Consider the following 22362-nt stretch of genomic DNA (forward strand, 5'->3'; position numbering starts at 1 on the left):
ATAATTTCTTTGAAGTAAAATGCAACTAGACAATGTTTTGGAAGTTATCAAAAAGTGTGGCGCTGGAAAAGCACAGCTGGTCAGGCAGCATCTGAGGAGCAGGAGAGTTGACATTTCGAGCATAAGCTCTTCATCAGGAATGGCGGGATGGGGGGCACGCAGGGGGCTGAGAGATAAATAGGTAGGGGGTTAGGCGGGGGAGGGTAGCTAGGAATGCGATAGATAGATAAAGGTGGGGGGTGATAATGATAGGTCGGAGCAGAGGGTGGAATGCATAGGTGGGAAGGAAGGTAGGACAGTTCAAAAAGGCAGTGCTGAGTCGGAAGTTTGGATCTGGGATAGGGTGGGGGTCAGGGAGATGACGAAACTGGTGACGCCAACATTGATCCTGTGTGGTTGGAGTGTCCAAAGGCAGAAGATGAGGTGTTCTTCCTCCAGTCGTTGGGTGGCTTAGATTTGGAGATGGAAGAGGCCCAGGACTTGCATGTCCTTGGCGGAGTGGGAGGTGGAGTTGAAGTGGCCACCCTCAACTCCCCCTTCCACTCCGCCAAAAACATGCAAGTCCTAGACCTCCTTCACCGCCAAATCCTAGCCACCTGATGACTGGAGGAAGAACACCTCATCTTCTGCCTTTGGATCCTCCAACTGCATGGCATCAACATCGATTTCACCAGTTTCCTCATTTCCCCTCCCCTCACCTTATCCCAGATCCAACCTTCCAACTCAGCACTACCTTCTTGAACTGTCCTACCTGTCCATCTTCCTTCCCACCTATTCACTCCACCCTCCTCTCCAACCTATCACCATCACCCCTATTCATCTCCCTATTGCATTCCTAACTACCTTCGCCCCAGTCCACCCCTCCCATTTATCTCTTAGCCCCCTTGGGTCCACCTCCATACATTTCTGATGAAGTGCTCATGCTCAAAACATCAATTCTCCTGCTTCTCGGATGCAGCTTGATTGGCTGTGCTTTTCCAGCGCCATACATTTTGATTCTGATCTCCAGCAGCTGCTGTCCTCACTTTCTCCTAATGTTTTGGAAGCTACCAATGAAACATCAAAACATTATCAGTGGTCACTGCAGCTGTACAAAACTCGGGTGTGGCCGGACTTGGAATATTGCATATAGTTCTGGTCACCGCATTACAGGATGTGGAAGCTTTGGAAAGGGTGCAGAGGAGATTTACTAGGATGTTGCCTGGTATGGAGGGAAGGCTGAGGGACTTGAGGCTGTTTTTGTGAGAGAAGAAGAAGGTTGAGAGGTGACTTAATAGAGACATATAAGATAATCAGAGGGTTAGATAGGGTGGACAAGGAGAGCCTTTTTCCAAGTATGGTGATGGCAAACAAGAGGGGGCATAGCTTTAAATTGAGAGGTGATAGATATAGGACAGATGTCAGAGGTAGTTTCTTTACTCAGAGAGAAGCAAGGGTGTAGAATGCACTGCCTGCAACTGTAGTAGACTTGTCAACTTTAAGGGCATCGAAATGGTCATTGGATAAACATATGGATGAAAATGGAATAGTGTAGATTAGGTAGGCTTCAGATTGGTTCCACAAGTCAGTGCAACATCGAAGGCCAAAGGGCCTGTACTGTTCTATGTTCTAATGTTCTATGTTATAAAATCCAGCCCCATAACCCTGATACTTCAGATAGCTCCAAGTGCTGTACTGCTGGAAGTGCTGTCTCTCTTGTGAGACATCAAAGTGAGGGCCCATCTGCTCTTCCAGCTGGGTGTAAAAGATTCCATGGCACTAAGTGACAATTAGCAGGGGACTTCTCCCCAGTGTCCTGGGCCACAGATATCTCTCAACCAAAATCAGTGAAAGAAATTTTCAGGTCATTATCACAGCGTTGTTTGTTGGAGCTTACTGTGCAACCACATTTCCTAAAAAAGTACTTTTTTTCTTTAAATTTCATGGAAGGGTGTCATGACAGCATGAGAGACAGCGTATAAATGCACGTGCTTTCTGCATGTTACAGAGATTATTAGAAACTGAGGTTCATTCAGGTTTAGAGGAGGCCTTATTGAAACATGTAAGATTCTTAACGGGACTTGACAGGGTAGATGTGGAGATGTTGTTTCCCCTTTTGGAAGAGCCAGAGGGCATTAGCTTAGAGTAAAAGAGTTGTCCATTTAAGACAGAGATGAAGAGGAATTTCTCCTCTCAGAGGATAGTGAATCTGTGGATTTTTTTACCGCAGAGGGCTGGTGAGGCTGGGTCATTAAGTACATTCAAGGGTGACAGACAGATTTCTAACTAGTAAGGGGATTAAACGTTGTAAAGACAGGGCAAAAAAGTGGAGTTAAGGCTTTTTAGATTGGCCATGATCTCATTGAATGGCAGACCCGATTTGATGGGCCAAATGGCATGCTTCAGTTCCTATGTCTCATGGTCTTATAACTGGGGAAATATTTCCATTTGATCAAACAATTGTTTCAGTCTGGGTCGGTGTGTGAGGCTACATCCATAACTTATATGTGAGCTTATATATACGTGTGTGTCCCCGCCTGTGTGTGCACGAGTGCTATGGATTTATGTGGGCGTGAGTGTTGAATCCTTTGCATGTGTGGTTTAGGTTTAGGAAGTTAATTTTAATTTGCATTGTCTGATTGGAAAGGAAGGTTGGGCAAGTTGCAAACCTGCTCTTGGAGGATCACAAAGTTTAAGCCTACCTCCATGTGTGCATTTATAGGAGTAGTTGGTGTGAATTTAGGATTTAAAACCAACCAGCACAGCAGGATATAGCAGGAGCACGTGTGGCTAAATGGTTAGCTCTTTGAAAAAGCCAAAGGGCTGAATAGCTGTTGTCTGTGCAATACATTTCCATGTATTAATAACATAGCATTCTGGCCGGGAGTAGTTACAGAGCCTGACAAGAGGGAACTGCAGTAATATCAGAAGTGATGAACTCGTTAACACAGGATGTTAGAAGAGGTCATTGACCTAGCCAGCAGCAGAGAGCTGGAATGAGATCAGTTGCAATATAATCAGGAACATGGAGGGGGAGGGGAGAGGAGGGGAGAGCGAAGGGGGAAGGATACTGAGAGGAATTAATGATCCCAATGATATGAGGAGCTGAATTAATAGTAGCTGAAATACAATGATTCAGAAGTCCAAAGGGGTTGTGTAATTGTAAACCTTCTATTGTGTGTTAATTCTATTCTATTATTCATTCATGGCTGGTTTCCTTAGATGTCGAGGATATTCATTCTTTTAAAGGAGAAATGAACTATACATGAGCAAATGATTTATAATTATACAGTTTCTTTCATCACCACATCCTAAAAGTACTTTAGAACCAATAAAGTACTATGCAAGTGTAGTCACTGTTATAACTTCATAAGAATAATATCTGAGTTTGACACACTCCACACTTTGTATTATTTGTGAGTTTTTAAAATTCATTAAAGGGATGTAGGCATCATTGGTTGGGTCAGATTTTGTTGGCATATGAAAGAACTGAAACCAACATGTTCATTCTAAAAGATGAGAGACTTAACAAACAATCCTGGTCTTTTTCAATGTATAATTTCTGTTACATCACACTGTAAACGTTTGCTATAAATTCTGTGTCTTATGATCTTATACTCCACAACCACCTGATGAAGGAGCAGCGCTCTGAAAGCTAGTGCTTCCAAATAAACCTGTTGGAACTATAACCTGGTGTTGTGTGATTTTTAACTAATTAAACACTGCTGCTTTGTGCATTGGTGATGAAGGGTGTAAATGTTGAAGGTGATAGATGCCAATCAAGTAGGCTGCTTTGTCCTGGATTGAGCACAGTTCTAGCTGCCCTCTTCCAGGAGCTAGTGAGGAATATTCTATTACACTCCTCACCTTTGTTTTGTACATAGTGGACAGGCTCTGGGGATTTAGGTAAGTTATTTGCTGCAGGATTCCTAGCCTCTGACCTGTTCTTGTGACCACATTTTTTTATTTGGCTTGTCAAGTTTGGTTTCTGGTTAATGGTAACCCTGGGATGTTGATAGTGAAGGATTCAGTGATGATAATGCCATCAAATGTTGAGGGGCAGTAGTTAGATTCTCTCTTACTGGAGATAGTTATTGCTTGGCATTTATGTGACACAAGTGTTACTTGCCATTTATCAGATCAAACCTGGATGTTACCCAGGTCTTGCTGCAATGGACGTGGACTGCTTCAGTATTGAGGAGATTTGATTGGTGCTGAATATTATGCAATCATCAGTGAACATCCCCACGCTGACCATAAGACGGAGGGAAAGTCATTCATGAAGCAGCTGAAGATTGCTGGGCCAAGGACACTACCCTGAACAACTCCTGCAGAGATGTCCTGGAGCTGAAATGACTGACTTCCAACAATTATCTTCCTATGTGTTAGGTATGACTCCAACTTGCGGAGTGTTTTCTCTGATTCCCTTCGGACACAATTTTGCTAAGACTCCTGTCAGGCAGGTTTCAGTCTCGTAAACACACTCTAACACAATCAAAACTCAGTGTTACCCTTGGTTTAAACGATTCTAGGTTATTGTGGGTGTAACACACTGCTGACTCTACCTACCGTCAGTTCTGAGGAAGGGTGACTGGACCCAAAACATTAACTCTGATTTCTCTCCACAAATGCTGCCAGATTTGCTGAGCTTTTCCAGCAATTTCTGTTTTCGTTTCTAATGCATTCTGTTATCTTGGATCTAACACACTGCAGACTCAGTACTGGGTCTAACACACTGCAGACTATGTTAACCTGGATTGAACACACACTACAGACTCTGTTATCCTGGTTCTAACACGTATCAAACTCGTTTTCATCCTGGTTCCAATGCATTCCTTACTGTGTTTTCCCAGTTTTGATGGTGGGATATCTTCCTGCACTGATTTGTAATGGGATGTTAACGCTGTCGAACATAAGCTCCCCTCATGCAGACTCCACCTACCATATTAACGAATGCTGACAGGAATACCAGGGAGATGGTAAACACCCCAACTATGGTGCTGTTCAATTTCGACTGGACGATCTTCCTTGATAAACGTTGCAGAGGGTGAGGAAACAGCTGGGGGCAAAAGAAGGATCAAGATCTCAATTACTTAAAGTTTTTAAAAAAACTCAGAACCTTGTTCGTTACAGTGACAGAATCAACAATTTGAAATCCATTACACAACAGCAAAGTCTAATCCCAACCCATGTAACCTAGTACCTGGGGAGTTTTACCTTGTCTGACATTCTCAGGATGCTCCTTGTGGAGTATTCTCCTGCCTCTTGATACAATCAGTGACTTCCCTGGGGAATTCCACCTCAACACGTTCAGTTCTGTCGAAGGGTCACTTGACCTAAAATGTTAACTCTATTTTCTCTCAACAAATACTGCCAGACCTCCTGAGATTTTCCAGCAATTTCTTTTTTTCTTTCAACACATTCAGTGTTTAAATGGAGTTCAGATATATACCAGCTACCATAGAGTTATAGAGAGGTACAGCACGGAAACAGACCTTTCGGTCCAATTCATCTGTACCGACCAGATATCCTAACCTAATCTAGTCCCATTAGCACTTGGCCCAGACCCCTGTAAACCCTTCCTATTCATACACCCATCCAGATGCCTTTTAAATGTGGCAATTGAACTAGCCTCCACACTTTCTCTGGCAGCTCATTCCACACACGTATCACCCTCTGCGTGAAAAGTTGCCCGTTAGGTCTCATTTATATCTCTCCCTTATCACCGTAAACCTATACCCTCTAGTTCTGGACTCCCCACCCCAGGGAAAAGACCTTGTCTATTTATCCTATGAATGCCCCTCATGATTTTATAAATACTCTACAAGATCACCCCTCAGCCTCCGATGCTCCAGGGAAAATATCCCCAGTCTCTTCATCCTCTCCCTATAGCTCAAATCCTCCAGCCCTGGCAACATCCTTGTAAATCTTTTCTGAACCCTTTCAAGTTTCACAACATCCTTCTGACAGGAAGGAGACCAGAATAGCACACAATATTCCACAAATGGCCGAACGTACATCCTGTACAGCCGCATCTGAATGACAAGCTGGATTCAAGAGGCTGAATGGCTTCCATTATATGGTGTACGCATTATTACATATTAAATCCAGGAATTAAAGTAATGAATGACTGTTTCAGTAAGTTAAAAATCTCACAACGCCCAGTTATATCCAACAGGTTTATTTGGGAGCACTAGCTTTTGGAGTGCTGTTCCTTCAGCAGGTGGTTGCCCAATGAAGGAGCAGCGCTCTGAAAGCTAGTGCTCCCAAATAAACCTGTTGGACTATAACCTGATGTTGTGTGATTTTTAACTCTGTCCACCCCAGTCCAACACCGGCATCTCCAAATCACGTTTCAGTAAGGAACATTTTCACAGCTGCAGCTAGACAATGAGAGAGAACCAGTCTGAACTGGCCCGGCACTGCATGGACGGTGTTTCTCTCTTGCAATCAACCTGCAGAATCACCTGATGAAGGAGCGTCGCTCCGAAAGCTAGTGCTTCCAATTAAACCTGTTGGACTATAACCTGGTGTTGTGTGATTTTTAACCTGCAGAATAAACAAGATAGAGTTCTTCTTACTTGAAGCTTGAATGTTGACATTGAAACTTCACAGAACTTGTCTCAACATATCAGCTTCCTTTTCTTCCTATGCTTTTTTTCCATTCTAATTAAAGAAATTGGCTTAAAGATGATCCTGTAAATAATTTTTAATCCATTCCTCTCAACCTGACATTTTCAATCATGCCTGAGATTGTAGAATGAGCAAAGTGAGAGAAGTTTACACTGAACTGAATATTCAAAATAAACATCGATTTAGTTAGCTTTTGTGATAGGATGGTTGGGGGTGGATTGGCTGAGTCTGATTGGGCTGTCTTCAGAGGGTCAGTGTAGACTTGAGGTGAATGGCACTGAATTCTCTGCTTCTCTTACAATTGTATGTCCATCTGATCCAAGAGGAGCGATTGTCCAGCTTGAGCTCACTTTAACACATTTTTTACAGTGTGACAGGTGTATTGCCCCAGTCAAATTAAAGCTATGTCCCCTCATGCTAGCCATCGCCATCCAAGGAAAAAGGCTCTCACTGTCCAACCTATCTAACCCTCTGATTATATTATATGTTTCAAGTCACCTCTCAACCTTCTTCTCTGTAATGAAAACTGCCTCAAATCCCTCAGCCTTTTCTCGTAAGTACTTCCCTCCATACCAAGCAACATCCTAGCAAATCTCCTCTGAACCCTTTCCAAAGCTTCCATATCCTTCCTATAATGCGGTGACCAGAGCTGTACACAATACTCCAAATGTGGCCACACCAGAGATTTGTTCAGCTGCAGCATGACCTCATGGTTCCGAAACTCAATCCCTCTACCAATAAAAGCTAACACACCATATGCCTTCTTAACAACTCTATCAACCTGGGTAGCAACTTTCAGGGATCTATGTACATGGACACCGAGATCTCTCTGCTGATCTACACTACCAAGAATCTTACCATTAGCCCAGTACTCTGCATTCCTGTTACTCCTTCCAAAATGAATCACCTCATGCTTTGCCGCATCAAACTCCATTTGCCACCTCTCAGCCCAGCTCTGCAGCTTATCTATGTCCCTATGTAACCTGCAAAATCCTTTGGCACTATCCACAATTCCACCGACCTTAGTGTCTTCCGCAAATTTATTAACCCATCTTTCTATGCCCTCATCCAGGTCATTTATAAAAATGACAAACAGTAGTGGACCCAAAACATATTCTTACTGTACCCCACTAGTAACTGAACTCCAGGATGAATATTTCCCATCAACCACCCACCCTCTTGGTCTTCTTTCAGCTCGTCAATTTCTGATCCAAACAACTAAATCACCCTCAATCCCATGCGTCCGTATTTTGTGCAATAGCCTACAATGGGGAACCTTACCAAACGCCTTACTGAGATCCATATACGCCACATTTACCATTTCACCCTCATACACCTGTTTGGTCACCTTCTCAAAAAACTCAGTAAGATTTGTGAGGCATGACCTACCCTTCACAAAACCGTGCTGACTTTCTAATCAACTTATTCCTTTCTAGATGATTATAAATCCGATCTCTTATAACCCTTTCCAACACTTTATCCACAATTGAAGTAAGGCTCATGATCTATAATAACCAGGGTTTTCTCAACTCCTCTTCTTGAATGAGGGAGCAACATTTGCTATCCTCCAGTCTTCTGGCACTATTCCGGTAGACAATATATATTACCGTTGTAATGAGAGTTGTGTGATTTGTTTTATATAAATTCATAATATCGTTTTGAGAGTTTAGATTTCAAACTAATGGCATATGGGTGGTGGTTATATTGGTGAAAGGACTAACAAAAAACAAAGTCAGACAGTTCTTCCAATCCATGACCTAATCCAATATGTGTCAGATAGCAGACAATTGAAAGCCTCCTCGAGTGTTATAGAGTCATAGAGGTGTACAGCATGGACACAGACCCTTCAGTCAAACTCGTCCATGTCGAACTGATATCCTAACCTAATCTAATCTAATTTGCCAGCACTTGGCCCATATCCTTCTAAACCCTCCCTATTCATATACCCATCCAGATGCTTTTTAAATGTTGTAATTGTACCAGCCTCCACCACTTCCTCTGGCAGCTCATTCCATACTTGCACCACACTCTGCGTTAAAAAGTTGCTCCCTAGGACCCTTTTAAATTTTACCCATCTCACCCAAAACCTGTGCCCTCAGAGTCATATATAGTGTCTCTGCTAGATAGGAATATTGTACGTTTCAGGGAGAGCTCAGTAACCGTGATGTACAGAACAACCTTGATTATCTGAACGAGATGGGCGGGGAGTATTTTGTTCAGATAACTGAGAGTTCGGATAACGAGTTGTTCGGATAATGGATAGCGTTTTTACGGTACCTTGGGATCTTGTTCAGATAATCCGAAATTCGGATAATTGATGTTCAGATAATTGAAGTTATTCTGTAAATGTTTAGCTTGTGAAAGTTCCAGACCAGGAAAGGTTGGCATAAATAGACAAATTATTAAAAGATTGAGAATATTTAAACTTTCAATATTATAAGTATACATTGAAACATTTTCAGAGTGCACAGGACAGAATTAGGGGTTGGAACTGACGTCAAAGCTAAAGATTTGGTCATTTTCTCTCTGTATTCATTCACAGACTGTTGGTGTTGCTGGCTAGGCAGTATCTATTACCACATCCTAATTGCCCAGAGGGTAGTTATGAGTCAACTACGTTGCTGTGGGTCTGGAGTCACATGTAAGCCAGACCAGGTAAGGATGGCAGTTTCTATTCCAAAAGGATATTAGTGAGCCAGATGGTTTTCCCTGACAATCAACAACTGATTCATAGTCATCATTAGATTCTTAATTCTGGATAGTTATGGAATTCAAATTCCACCATCTGCTATGGTGGGATTTGAACCTGGGCCTCCAGAATGTTATCTGGATCAACAGTCCAGCGTTAACACGACAAGGCCGTCACCTCCCCACTGTACGGAAGGATAATTTCTCTGGAACTGAAATGGTGTACATTAATGATATTGGAGAATATATTAGACTTTTTCTTGTGTGCTTTAAGTTCATTCAAACTGTGCTCTATATTTAGATGGGTTTGCTTATTTTATTTTCCCCCTTGTATGTCATAAACCTCTGTTTTATAATGAAAGAGAAAGAAATTAATGCGCCTCTGTTTCTGTGAATGACCACCAAGTTAGTAAACTGAAACAGATCTATCAAGCTAGATTTCATTTTGGGATCTCACTTATCCAGTAGTAGCATGAGCTGGGATCATAACACCGTCTTGTCAGTATCGCTGGATCCAAATCCTGATATCCCTTTCCAACAGCACTGTGGGTGTCATGATACCCCAAGGACTGCAGCAGCTGAAGAAGGCAGCTTAGAAATTCTAAGGGTAGAAAGACCCTAATGGGAGTTATCGACTGGCCCCCAAACAGTAATGTGGATGGAGGGTGTAAGTTGAATAAGGAGTTGAAGTTGGCCTGTCGCAAAGGTATTACCACAGTTATTGTGGGGGATATCAACATGCAGGTAGACTGGGAGAATCAGCATGATACTGGACTCAAGAAAGGGAGTTTGTGGAGTGCCTCCAAGATGGATTCTTAGAACAGCTTGTACTGAAGCCTACCAGGGAGAAGGCAATTCTGGATCTGGTGTTGTGCAATGAACCGGATTTGATCAGTACCCTTGAAGTAAAGGAGATAGTGACCATGTTATGATAAGTTTTAATCTGCAATTTGAGAGGGAGAAGGGAGAATCGGAAGTGTCAGTTTTGCAGTATTGCAAAGAGCACCATGGAGCTATGAGGGAGGAGCTGGCCAATGTTCAATGGTTCAATACTCTAGCAGGGACGACAGTGGAATGACAATGGCAGGTATTTCTAGATATAATGCAGAAGGTGCAGGATCAGTTCATTCCAAAGAGGAAGAAAGATCCTAAGGGGAGGCAGGGGTGGCCCTGGCTGACGAAGGAAATTAAGGACTGTATAAAGATAAAAGAGAAGTATAACATAGCAAAGATGAGTGGGAAGCCGGAGGACTGGGAAACTTTTAAAGAGCAACAGAGGATAACTAAAAAGGTAATATGTGGAGAAAAAAATTAGGTACGAAGGCAAACTGGCCAAAAGTATAAAAGAGGATAGTAAAAGCTTTTTTTAGGTATGTGAAAAGAAAAAAACGGTTAAGACTAAAACTGGGCCCTTGAAGACAGAAACGGGTGAATTTATTATGGGGAATAAGGAAATGGCAGAAGAGTTGAATAGGTACTTTGGATCTGTCTTCACTGAGGAAGACACAAGCAACTCTCCCAGATGTAATAGTGGCTGAAGGACCGAGGTAATGGATGAACTGAAGGGAATTTATATTAGGCAGGAAATGGTGTTGGAGAGACTATTAGGTCTGAAGGCTGATAAGTCCCTGGGGCCTGATGGTCTACATCCCAGGGTACTTAAGGAGGTGGCTCTAGAAATCGTGGACGCATTGGTAATCATTTTCCAATGTTCTACAGATTCAGGATCACTTCCTGCGGATTGGAGGGTGGCTAATGGTGTCCCACTTTTCAATAAAGGAGGGAGAGAGAGAAACTGGAATTGTGGACCAGTTAGTCTGACATTAATGGTGGGAAAGATGCTGGAGTCAATTATAAAAGATGAAATTACGACTCATTTGGATAGCAGTAACTGGATAGGTCAGAGTCAGCATGGATTTACAAAGGGGAAATCGTGCTTGACTAATCTTCTGGAATATTTTGAAGATGTAACTATGAAGATGGGCAAGGGAGAGCCAGTGAATGTAGTGTACCTGGACTTTCGGAAAGCTTTTGATAAAGTCCCACATAGGAGATTAGTGAGCAAAATTAGGGCACATGGTATTGGGGGCAAACTACTGACTTGGATTGAAAATTGGCTGGCTGACAGGAAGCAAAGAGTAACAGGTCCCTTTCAGAGTGGCAGGCAGTGACCTGTGGGGTACCACAAGGTTCGGTGCTGGAACCTCAGTTGTTACAATATACATTAAGGATATAGATGAAGGCATTAAAAAGAATATTGGCAAATTTGCTAATGACACAAAGCTAGGTGGCAGGGTGAGGAGGATGTTACGAGAATTAAGGGTGACTTGGACAGGTTAGGTGAGTGGACAGATGCATGGCAGATGCAGTTTAATGTGGATAAATGTGTGGTTATCCACTTTAGTGGTAAGAACAGGAAGGCAGATTACTATTTAAATGGAGTCAAGATAGGTAAAGGGGAAGTACAATGTGATCTAGGTGTTCTTGTACGTCAGTCAATGAAAGCAAGCATGCAGGTACTGCAGGCAGTGAAGAAAGCTAATGGCATGCTGGCCTTCATAACAAGAGGCATTGAGTATAGGAGCAAAGAGGTCCTTCTGCAGCTGTACAGGGCCCAGTGAGACCACACCTGGAGTATTGTGTGCAGTTTTGGTCTCCTACTTTGAGGAACGACATTCTGGCTATTAAGGGAGTGCAGTGTGGGATCACAAGGTCAATTCCCGGAATGGCGAGACTATCATATGTTGAAAGACTGGAGCGACTGGGCTTGTATACACTTGGGTTTAGAAGGATGAGAGGGGATCTTATTGAGATGTATAAAATTATTAAAGGATTGGACACTCTGGAGGCAGCAAGTATGTTTTTGCTGATGGGTGAGTCCAGAACCAGAGGACACAGTTTAAAAATAAGGGGTAGGCCATTTAGAACAGAGTTGAGGAGAAACTTCTTCACCCAGAGAGTGGTGGATATGTGGAATGCTCTGCCCCAGAAGGCTGTGGAGGCCAAGTCTCTGGATACTTTCAGGAAAGAGATGGGATAGAGCTCTTAAAGATAGTGGAATCAAGGGTTATGGGGATAAGGCAGGAACAGGATAGTGATTGTGGATGATCAGCCATGATCATAATGAATGGTGGTGCTGGCTTGAAGGGCCGAATGGCCTACTCCTGTCACCAATATCTCCTCAAGGAAAACTCAGGATTAGCAAAAAATGCTGACCCAACCAGTGATGGCCTTGAAAAAAATTCTTAAAAATTAGTGTAAATTAGTGTAAATAAAACAAGTCACTGGTTTAACTGTGCACAATGACAATTCCAACAACAAAAGGCTTAAAAGATACAGACTAGTACTGGACTGTGGTGGATCAACTCTAATGTTATTCACTGCAGTTTAAAAAAGTCAACTGGAGATTGAAGGAGGTTTGGAAGAAATTCTCACAAAAGCAGTCAAAGGTTGATTCAATTCTTTAACTCATTGGTAAAAATCAGACCTGCTTACAAAATTCTTGTAGACCTTATGGGACAAAGAGCAAACTGGAATCATCATTCATACTACAATAGCTTCTAGTTCGTGTAATTATAAATCCCTAGACGTTACAGAGAAAAATTAAACTTGGAGCCAGATTGAGGAGATATTAGGGCAAATGACCCAAAGGTTGGCCAAGGAAATGAGGGACAAAGCAAGATAGTGAGGTAAGAGAGAGACCTAAGGATTGAATTCATTAGTTTGGGGTCTTCGCTTTTGAAGGAATGACTATCAATGGCGGAGCAATTAAAATCAGGGATATTCAAAAGGGTAATATTAGAGAGAGCTAGAGCAGTTGTCACAGTTTTAGGACAAAGGGTAGCAATTTAAAACAGAGATGAGGAGATATATAGAACAAAGAAAATTTACAGCCCAGGAATAGGCCCTTCGGCCCTTCAAGCCTGAGCCAATCCAAATCAACTGTCTAAACCTGTCGCCCAATTCCTAAGCATCTGTCCCTCTGCTCCTTCTACTCATGCATCTGTCCAGACGCATCTTAAATGAATCTACCATGCCTGCCTCTACTACCTCTGCTGGCAACGTGTTCCAGGCACCTACCACCATCTGTGCGAAGTACTTGCCGTGTGTATCCCCCTTAAACTTTCCACCTCTCACCTTGAAAGAGTAACCTCTCGTTATTGAATCCTTCACCCTGGGAAAAAGCTTGCCTCTATCCACCCAGTCTATACCCTTCATAATTTTGTAAACCTCAATCAGGTCCCCCCTCAATCTCCTTTTTTCTAATGAAAATAAACCTAGCCTACTCAACCTCTCTTCATAGCTAGCACCTTCCATACCAGGCAACATCCTTGTAAACCTTCTCTGCACCCTCTCCAAAACGTCCACATCCTTTTGGTAATGTGGCGACCAGAACTGTACACGGTATTCTAAATGCGGCCGAACCAATGTCTTGTACAATTTTAACATGACTTGCCAGCTCTTATACTCAATACCCCGTCCGATGAAGGCAAGCATATGATATGCCTTCTTGACCACTCTATCCACCTGTGCAGCAAACTTCAGGATACAATGGACCTGCACTCCCAGATCTCTCTGCCCATCAACTTTTCCCAAGGCTCTTCAGTTTGTGGTATAATTCACTCGCCAATTACTCTTGCCTAAATGCATCACCTCACATTTGTCTGGATTGAAAACCATCTGCCACTTTTCCGCTCAACTCTCCAGTCTATCTATATCGTCCTGTATTCTCTGACAGTCCCTTATGCTTTCTGCTTCTCCCTGTGTGGTGAATCTGTGTGGAGGATGATGGAACATTAAGTAAATTAAGGAGGAGACAGACAGGTTTCTAATTAGCAATGAGTTGAAAAAGTTATGGAGAGCAGGCAGAAAACAAAACTGAAACTGAGATAAGCCTTAATTAATTGATAAGCCGTATTAAATAGTGGAGCAGGCTCAAAGTAAAACGTTGCCCACTTCTGCTCCTACTTCTATATTCTTATGAAATAATAGAGATAGGAAGAGATGGGTTGATCAAAGGATTTAAAAGGAGAAAGTGAGGTCTGCAGATGCTGGAGATCAGAGATGGAAATGTGTTGCTGGAAAAGCGCAGCAGGTCAGGCAGCATCTAGGGAACAGGAGAATCGACGTTTCGGACATTAGCCCTTCTTCAGGAATCTTCAAGATTCCTGAAGAAGGGCTAATGCCCGAAACGTCGATTCTCCTGTTCCCTAGATGCTGCCTGACCTGCTGCGCTTTTCCAGCAACACATTTCCATCAAAGGATTTAAAAGCAAAGATGAGAGTTTTAAAAATTGAGGTATCATTTCATTGAGATCCAGGATAAGTCAGAGTATAGGGCCTCAAAAGACTGGCATGGTGGTTCAGTGGTTAGCTACTGCTACCTCACAGCACCAGAATCCTGGGTTCAATCCCTGCCTCGGGTGACTGTCTCTGTGGAGTTTGCACATTTTCCCCTTGGCTGCGTGGGTTTCCTGCAGAGGCTCTGTTTTCCTCCAAAGATGGGCAGGCCAAGTGAATTGGCCATGCTAAATTGTCTGTGATGTTAGATGCACTAGTCAAAGGTAAATTAGATTAGATTACAGTGTGGAAACAGGCCCTTCGGCCCAACAAGTCCATACCGACCCGCCGAAGCGCAACCCACCCATACCCCTACATTTAACCCTTACCTAACACTACGGGCAATTTAGCATGGCCAATTCACCTGACCTGTACATTTTTGGATTGTGGGAGGAAACCGGAGCACCCGGAGGAAACCCACGCAGACACGGGGAGAATGTGCAAACTCCACACAGTCAGTCGCCTGAGGCGGGAATTGAACCCGAGTCTCCGGCGCTGTGAGGCAGCAGTGCTAACCACTGTGCCACCGTGCCGCCCATAATGTGGGGGAATAGGTCTGGGTAGGTTACTCTTTGGAGGTTGGTGTGGACTTGTTGGGCCAAATGGCCTCTTTCTACGCTAGGGAATCTAATCTAAAATCTGCAAGTTTATGGAGGATGTAATACTGCAGACTGTTCAAGAATTCACTCGCTTGGTGAAACTGCATGTTACCCAATTCCCAGTTAATGCTCCCTTTCCACATAGTCCAGCAATTTTCTCCCCTTCAAGTACTCATTCAATTCAATTCCCACCAGGAGATTACTATTACATCTGATTCCTCCATCATTTTTGGCAGCACATTATAAAAAGTGTCAAAAAAAAAAAATTTCTGTGTTCAATGGGATAATCAAAAACTTGTTTGAAAAATTGTTGAAAATTTACTTTTTATCATAATTGAGAACTGATTTCATGAAGCTGTTCAGCATTATTTATAAACAGTGCACTATTAAAAATTCAAAGGTTTTTATACATCATGTGTACTTTTGGAAGATTTACTAAGATCCGCCAAGCTCAACAAGAACACTTACAACTCAGGTTGCCAACTTATGTTTGACAGTTCCTGGACCTTTTGCTGCATGACCCCATGACTGGACCCTCCACTCATACAGGCGTTTCTCTTCCAACTCCAATATTTTACATTATCAATGAGTGAAAATGCTCAAAGGAAATGATTTAAAAACGCACAATTAATTTCAATGCCCCTGTGCCGACATTAATTTGTAATTCTCGGAGCTCCATAGTGTCATACAGTCATAGAGATGTACAGCACGGAAACAGACCCTTCGGTCCAACCCGTCCATGCTGACCTGATATCCCAACCCAATCTAGTCCCACCTGCCAGCATCTGGCCCATATCCCTCCAAACCCTTCCTATTCATATACCCATCCAAATGCCTCTTAAATGTTGCAATCGTACTAGCCTTCATCACTTCTGCTGGCAGCTCATTCCATACACGTCCAACCCTCTGTGCGAAACGTTTGCCTCTTAGGTCTCTTTTATATCTTTTCCCTATCACCCTAAACCTATGCCCTCTAGTTCTGGACTCCCCCACCCCAGGGAAGAGACTTTGCCTATTTATCCTATCAATGCCCCTCATAATTTTGTAAACCTCTATAAGGTCACCCCTCAGCTTCCGATGCTCCAGGGAAAACAGCCCCAGCCTGTTCAGCCTCTCCCTATAGCTCAAATCCTCCAACCCTGGCAACATCCTTGTAAATCTTTTCTGAACCCTTTCAAGTTTCACAACATCTTTCTGATAGGAAGGAGACCAGAATTGCACGCAATATTCTAACAGTGACCTAACCAATGTCCTGTACAGCCTCAACATGACCTCCCAACTCCTGTATTCAATACTCTGACCAATAAAGGAAACCATACCAAATGCCTTCTTCACTATCCTATCTACCACTTTCAAGGAGCTATGAACCTGCACTCCAAGCTCTTTTTGTTCAGCTATATTCCTCGGGATTTTACCATTAAGTGTATAAATCCTGCGAAGATTTGCTTTCCCAAAATGCAGCACCTCATATTTATCTAAATTAAACTCCATCTGCCACTTCTCAGCCCATTGGCTCATCTGGTCCAGATCCCATTATATTCCGAGGTAACCTTCTTCGCTATCCACTACACCTCCAATTTTGGTATCATATTCAAACTTACTAACTATACCTCTTATGCTCACATCCATATCATTTATATAAATGATGAAAAGTAGTGGACCCAGCACTGATCTTTGTGGCACTCCATTGGTCACAGGCCTCCAGTCAGAAAAACAATCCTCCACCACCACCCTCTGTCTTCTACCTTTGAGCCGATTTTATATTCAAATGGCTAGTTCTCCCTGTCTTCCATGAGATCTAAACTTGCTAACCATTTCCCATGGGAAACCTTCTCGAACGCCTCACTGAAGTCCATATAGATCATGTCCACCACTCTGCCCACATCAATCCTCTTTGTTACCTCTTCAAAAAACTCAATCATGGAGTTGTAAAGCACAGAAGCAGCCGTTTGGCCCACCATATAAATGTTGGTCATCAAGCAACTATCTACCCATATTCCACCCATGTTCAGCACTTGGCTTGTAGGTTTGCATGTTATGGCATTTCAAGTATTAACCTAAATAGTTCTTAAATGTTGTTGTGACAGCTCTCTTTTCTATCACTCTTTCCTTTCAGACAGTAAGCACCAAATTCCTACCACCCTCTGGGTACGCATAAATCCCCTCTAAACTTCTCCCTTCACCTTAAATCAGCCTATCCTATCTCTCTTCACATAAGTTTTTCAGTTATATCTGCCTCTCTGATTTCTATACCTGCATCATCCTTCCAAAAAAGGTAAAATCACCATAGCCGCAGCAGACAAAATGGCTGCTCACTCATTAAACAGAGGTGAGTGGTGGTGACTTTAACCAAAAGATCTCTACACCTCAGGCAAGGGTTGAGGTTGAGAAGACAGGACCTTAATGTTAACCTCAACCAGTGCAAGAGTTGAACCTGTGCTGTTAGTACCAGTCTGCATTGCAAACAAGTTGTCCAGCAAACTGAACTAATGAGCCCCAATCCTTCTCCACACTGAATACAGATGCAAAGTACTCATTTGAAACCTTTTATGTCTCCTGACTATACTCATAGGTCTCCCTAATGGGCTTTATTCTTTCCTTGGGTTTTTTTTGCCTCTTCTAAATGCTTTTGGATTTTTATTTACTTTAACTGCAAGAGTTTTTTCATGTCCCCACTTTGCTTTCCTAATTTCTTTAAATTAACCCCCTGCACCTTCTATACTTCTCCAGGGCTATTTGGTGTTTTGAACCGGTGGTTATTGACCTTCAGCTTCCTGAACATTCCTCAGCATCCAGGGGTCTGTAGACTTGTTGGTCTAACTCTTCAGCTTTAAGGGAACATGCTGGCTCTGCAAATTCACTACTGCCGTTTGAATGCCTCCCACTGCTCTGATGTACATGTTCCAGCAAGTAGTTACTCCCAGTCCACTTTGGCCAGACTCTGTCTTACCTTATTAAAATCAGCCTTCCCCCAACTCAGAGCTTTTATTTTTGGTCCATCTTTGTCCTTATCCATAATTAGCTTAAATCGTACTTAGTTATGGTCACTATCACAAAATGCTCCCCACTACCACTTGCTCAGCTTCATGCCCTTAAATTAGATCCAGCAGCCACACAATACTCCAAATGCAGCTAACTAAAATTCAAAAAAGCTGCAACATGACTTGCCAACTTTTATACTCAATGCCCTGACTTATGAAGGCAAGCATACTATATGCCTTATTTACCACCTTATCCACTTACGCTGTCACTTACAGGGAGCTGTGGACTTGCACCCTCTGTATATCAATGTTCCTAAAGGTCCTGCCATTTCATCTATAGTTTCTTCTTATATCTGACTTCACAAAATGTATTACCTCACACTTGTCTGGATTAAACTCTACCTACTTATTATCCACCCAACTTTTCAATTGATCTATATCCTGCGATATCCTTTGACAGCCTTTCTTACTATCCACAACTCAATGAATTTTCATGTCATCTGCTAACTTACTGATCAGACCAAGTGGCTTTCAAAAAGCAGAGACCACCTTCACTCCGCTGAAAAGCAAATCCCTGCTTTTGCTGCTCTCATTTTAGCCCCAGTCTATCGGATGACTCATACTGCAGTCAGTTCTTATGTAAGCTTTATTACTAATTCAGAGTAAATTCTCTTTCAACACACAGGCTGATCCTAAATATGTAACAGAATATGATGATACAGATTGTATATTTTTAATCACTGTTGCGTAAAATAAGGTACCTAATTGATTACCATTAATTACAAAGCAATTTTATTGAATTAGATTAGAAATGTTGTGTAGCTATGTTAGGGTTATTTCCTCTGTCTTGTCTAATGGTTGAGAAATAGAGATTATGTGGAGGTAACTGCACAAAGAATAGTTTGAAATTGCCTTTGATTAAAAGGATTCATAGAATTCAGTATACAGGGAAACTTCAATTATCCAAACGACACGGGCTTTGTTCAGATAATTGAATATTTGGATAATCGAATGTCCGGATAACATAGTTTACCCAAGCATCATGACCAAGAGATTTTGTTCGGTTTATTCGAAATTCAGATAATTGATGATCGAGGTTTTTCTGTATAGGAATCAAAAGAAGATTCATGTGGTGTCCTTACTCCAGAGTCAGGAGGCCGACATTCAAATCCCACCTGTTCTGGAGATGCATTATAACACCAGGAAAATATCTAGGAGTCCAAAAGTATATCTCCCTACTCTTTTGTGTGGACACTGCGACCCAGACCAGCAATTATTGCCCACTTTAATTTTCCTTGAATTGTTCAGCGGCTAGTTCAGAGATCAGTTGAGAGTCAAGTTCAGATTAGATATTAATAGCAGATTTCCTTCCCTAATGGGGTATTAGTGAGCAGACATCATTTTTAAACAACCATTGACCAATATTACCATGGTCACCATTAGGCTAGTTTTTCATTCCAGATTTATTAAACTCACATTTCATCATCTACCATGGTGAAATTGGAACCCATGTCCCCAAATCATAAGCCTGGGGTGCTCAATTAGAAATCCAGTGAAGTTACCTCTACACTCTCTTCTCCTCCCTAAAGTTGGAAACTGAAAGTGACAGACATGTGTCTATGAAGACTCTGAGGTTACATGATTGGACTGAATGTTCAGAGTTCACATCCCACCATGGAAGACAGCCATTCCTGGACAAACTTGAACAAACTGTAATAAAACAAAGAACACAGATGCCAGAAATTTGGAACAAAAATGGATATTGTTGGAGAAACTCAGTGGTTCTGCGGAGGGAAAACAGAGTAAATGTTAGGGTCATTAGACTTGAAATGTTCACTCTGTTTTCTCTTCACTGATACTGTCAGACCTGCTGAGTTTCTCCAGCAATTCCTATTTTTATTTGAACATGGTTTGCCATGAGAAACCCCACATCTGGTAGACTGAAGATGGAATTTATGCAATCAAGACTAGAGTCATAGAGATGTACAGCATGGAAACAGACCCTTTGGTCCAACCTGTCCATGCCGACCAGATATCCCAACCCAATCTAGTCCTACCTGCCAGCACCTGGCCCATATCCCTCCAAACCCTTCCTATTCATATACCCATCCAAATGCCTCTTAAATGTTGCAATTGTACCAGCCTCCACCACTTCCTCTGGCAGATCATTCCATACACGTACCACCCTCTGCGTGAAAACGTTGCCCCTGAGGTCTCTTTTATATCTTTCCCCTCTCACCCTAAACCTATGCCCTCTAGTTCTGGACTCCCCGACCCCAGGGAAAAGACTTTGTCTATTTATCCTATCCATGCCCCTCATAATTTTGTAAACCTCTATAAGGTCACCCATCAGCCTCCGACGCTCCAGGGAAAACAGCCCCAGCCTGTTCAGCCTCTCCCTGTAGCTCAGATCCTCCAACCCTGGCAACATCTTTGTAAATCTTTTCTGAACCCTTTCAAGTTTCACAACATCTTTCCGATAGGAAGGAGACCAGAATTGCACGCAATATTCCAACAGTTGCCGAATCAATGTCCTGTACAGCCGCAACATGACCTCCCAACTCCTGTACTCAATACTCTGACCAATAAAGGAAAGCATACCAAACGCCTTCTTCACTATCCTATCTACCTGCGACTCCACTTTCAAGGAGCTATGAACCTGCACTCCAAGGTCTCTTTGTTCAGCAACACTCCCTAGGACCTTACCATTAAGTGTATAAGTCCTGCTAAGATTTGCTTTCCCAAAATGCAGCACCTCGCATTTATCTGTTAAACTCCATCTGCCACTTCTCAGCCCATTGGTCCATCTGGTCCAGATCCTGTTGTACTCTGAGGTAACCCTCTTCGCTGTCCACTACACCTCCAATTTTGGTGTCATCTGCAAACTTACTAACTGTACCTCTTATGCTCGCATCCAAATCATTTATGTAAATGACAAAATATTAGAGAACCCAGCACCGATCCTTGTGGAACTCCACTGGTTACAGGCCTCCAGTCTGAAAAACAACCCTCCACCATCACCCTCTGTCTTCTACCTTTGAGCCGGTTCTGAGTCCAAATGGCTAGTTCTCCCTGTATTCCATGAGATCTAACCTTGCCAATCAGTCTCCCATGGGGAACCTTGTTGAACACCTTACTGAAGTCCATATAGATCAAATCTACTGCTCTGCCCTCATCAATCTTCTTTGTTACTTCTTCAAAAATCTCAATCAAGTTTGTGAGACATGATTTTCTACGCACAAAGCCATGTTGACTATCCCGAATCAGTCCTTGCCTTTCCAAATACATGTACATCCTGTCCTTCAGGATTCCCTCCAACAACTTGCCCACCTCCGAGGTCAGGCTCACTGGTCTATAGTTCCCTGGCTTGTCTTTACCGCCCTTCTTATTTTTATATAATATATCTTCATTAAGAAAAAATAGATTTTTAAATATTACAACAAATACAAAACAATGCAATTCAAAACAGTACAAAAATAGTACAAAACTACACCCAAATAATAAAAACAAATTCCCCAACCCACCCTCCTATACGAATGTATAAACATATACAGAGAAGTATAAAATTAAAAAAAAACCTAAACTAGCTATTTAACTAACTAAATAAATACCTAACAACAAACAAATAAATAGTAATAACTCAGCCCAGCCAAATAAAACACTCATACATTCACAGTTCCTCCTCCCTGGATATTGGACTCATGAAACACAATCGTTACGGCTATATAAAAGCCCTTGTTAGTGTGGCAGATAAATCTGTGTCCAGGTATTTCAAAAAGGGTTGCCATGTCTTGTAAAAATTCTCAGTTTTGTAGTGTACCACATTTGTGAGAAAATCCAGGGGAATATGCTCCATAACAATCTTCCGCCAACCCGACAGGCCTGGGGGGGTTTTCTGATATCCAACCTAGCAAGATATTCTTCCTTGCACAGAACGTAAGAATATTGACAAGTTTTGCCTTATGTGAGTCTGCAGGAAATACAATGGGTCGGCCCAAAAGGAGCGAAATAGGGTCCTTCTCCACCCCTACACCTAAAATCCTCTCCATTGCACCCACCACAGCGCTCCAATATGCTTGAAGCCTGTCACAAGACCAAATACAATGGGTAAGAGTACCTGTACAGACCTTGCACTTGGGGCAT

General features: G+C 42.4%; 1 protein-coding gene across 2 annotated transcripts in view; it reads right to left on the bottom strand.

Annotated features, from left to right (window-relative positions):
* The window catches only part of adcy5 (adenylate cyclase 5), a 424142-nt gene that overhangs the window by 39730 nt on the left and 362050 nt on the right, over positions 1-22362 (bottom strand). For both annotated transcript variants that reach the window (XM_087989343.1, XM_043694258.2), the window contains one exon: positions 4922-5038. In XM_087989343.1, coding sequence (XP_087845469.1) covers positions 4922-5038 — 117 coding nt within the window. The remainder of the gene's footprint in view (positions 1-4921; positions 5039-22362) is intronic.

This window comes from Chiloscyllium plagiosum, unplaced genomic scaffold, assembly GCF_037043375.1.
Source record: "Chiloscyllium plagiosum isolate Xiang-an unplaced genomic scaffold, Cpla_swu_hap1 HiC_scaffold_7, whole genome shotgun sequence".
Lineage (NCBI taxonomy): Eukaryota > Metazoa > Chordata > Chondrichthyes > Orectolobiformes > Hemiscylliidae > Chiloscyllium > Chiloscyllium plagiosum.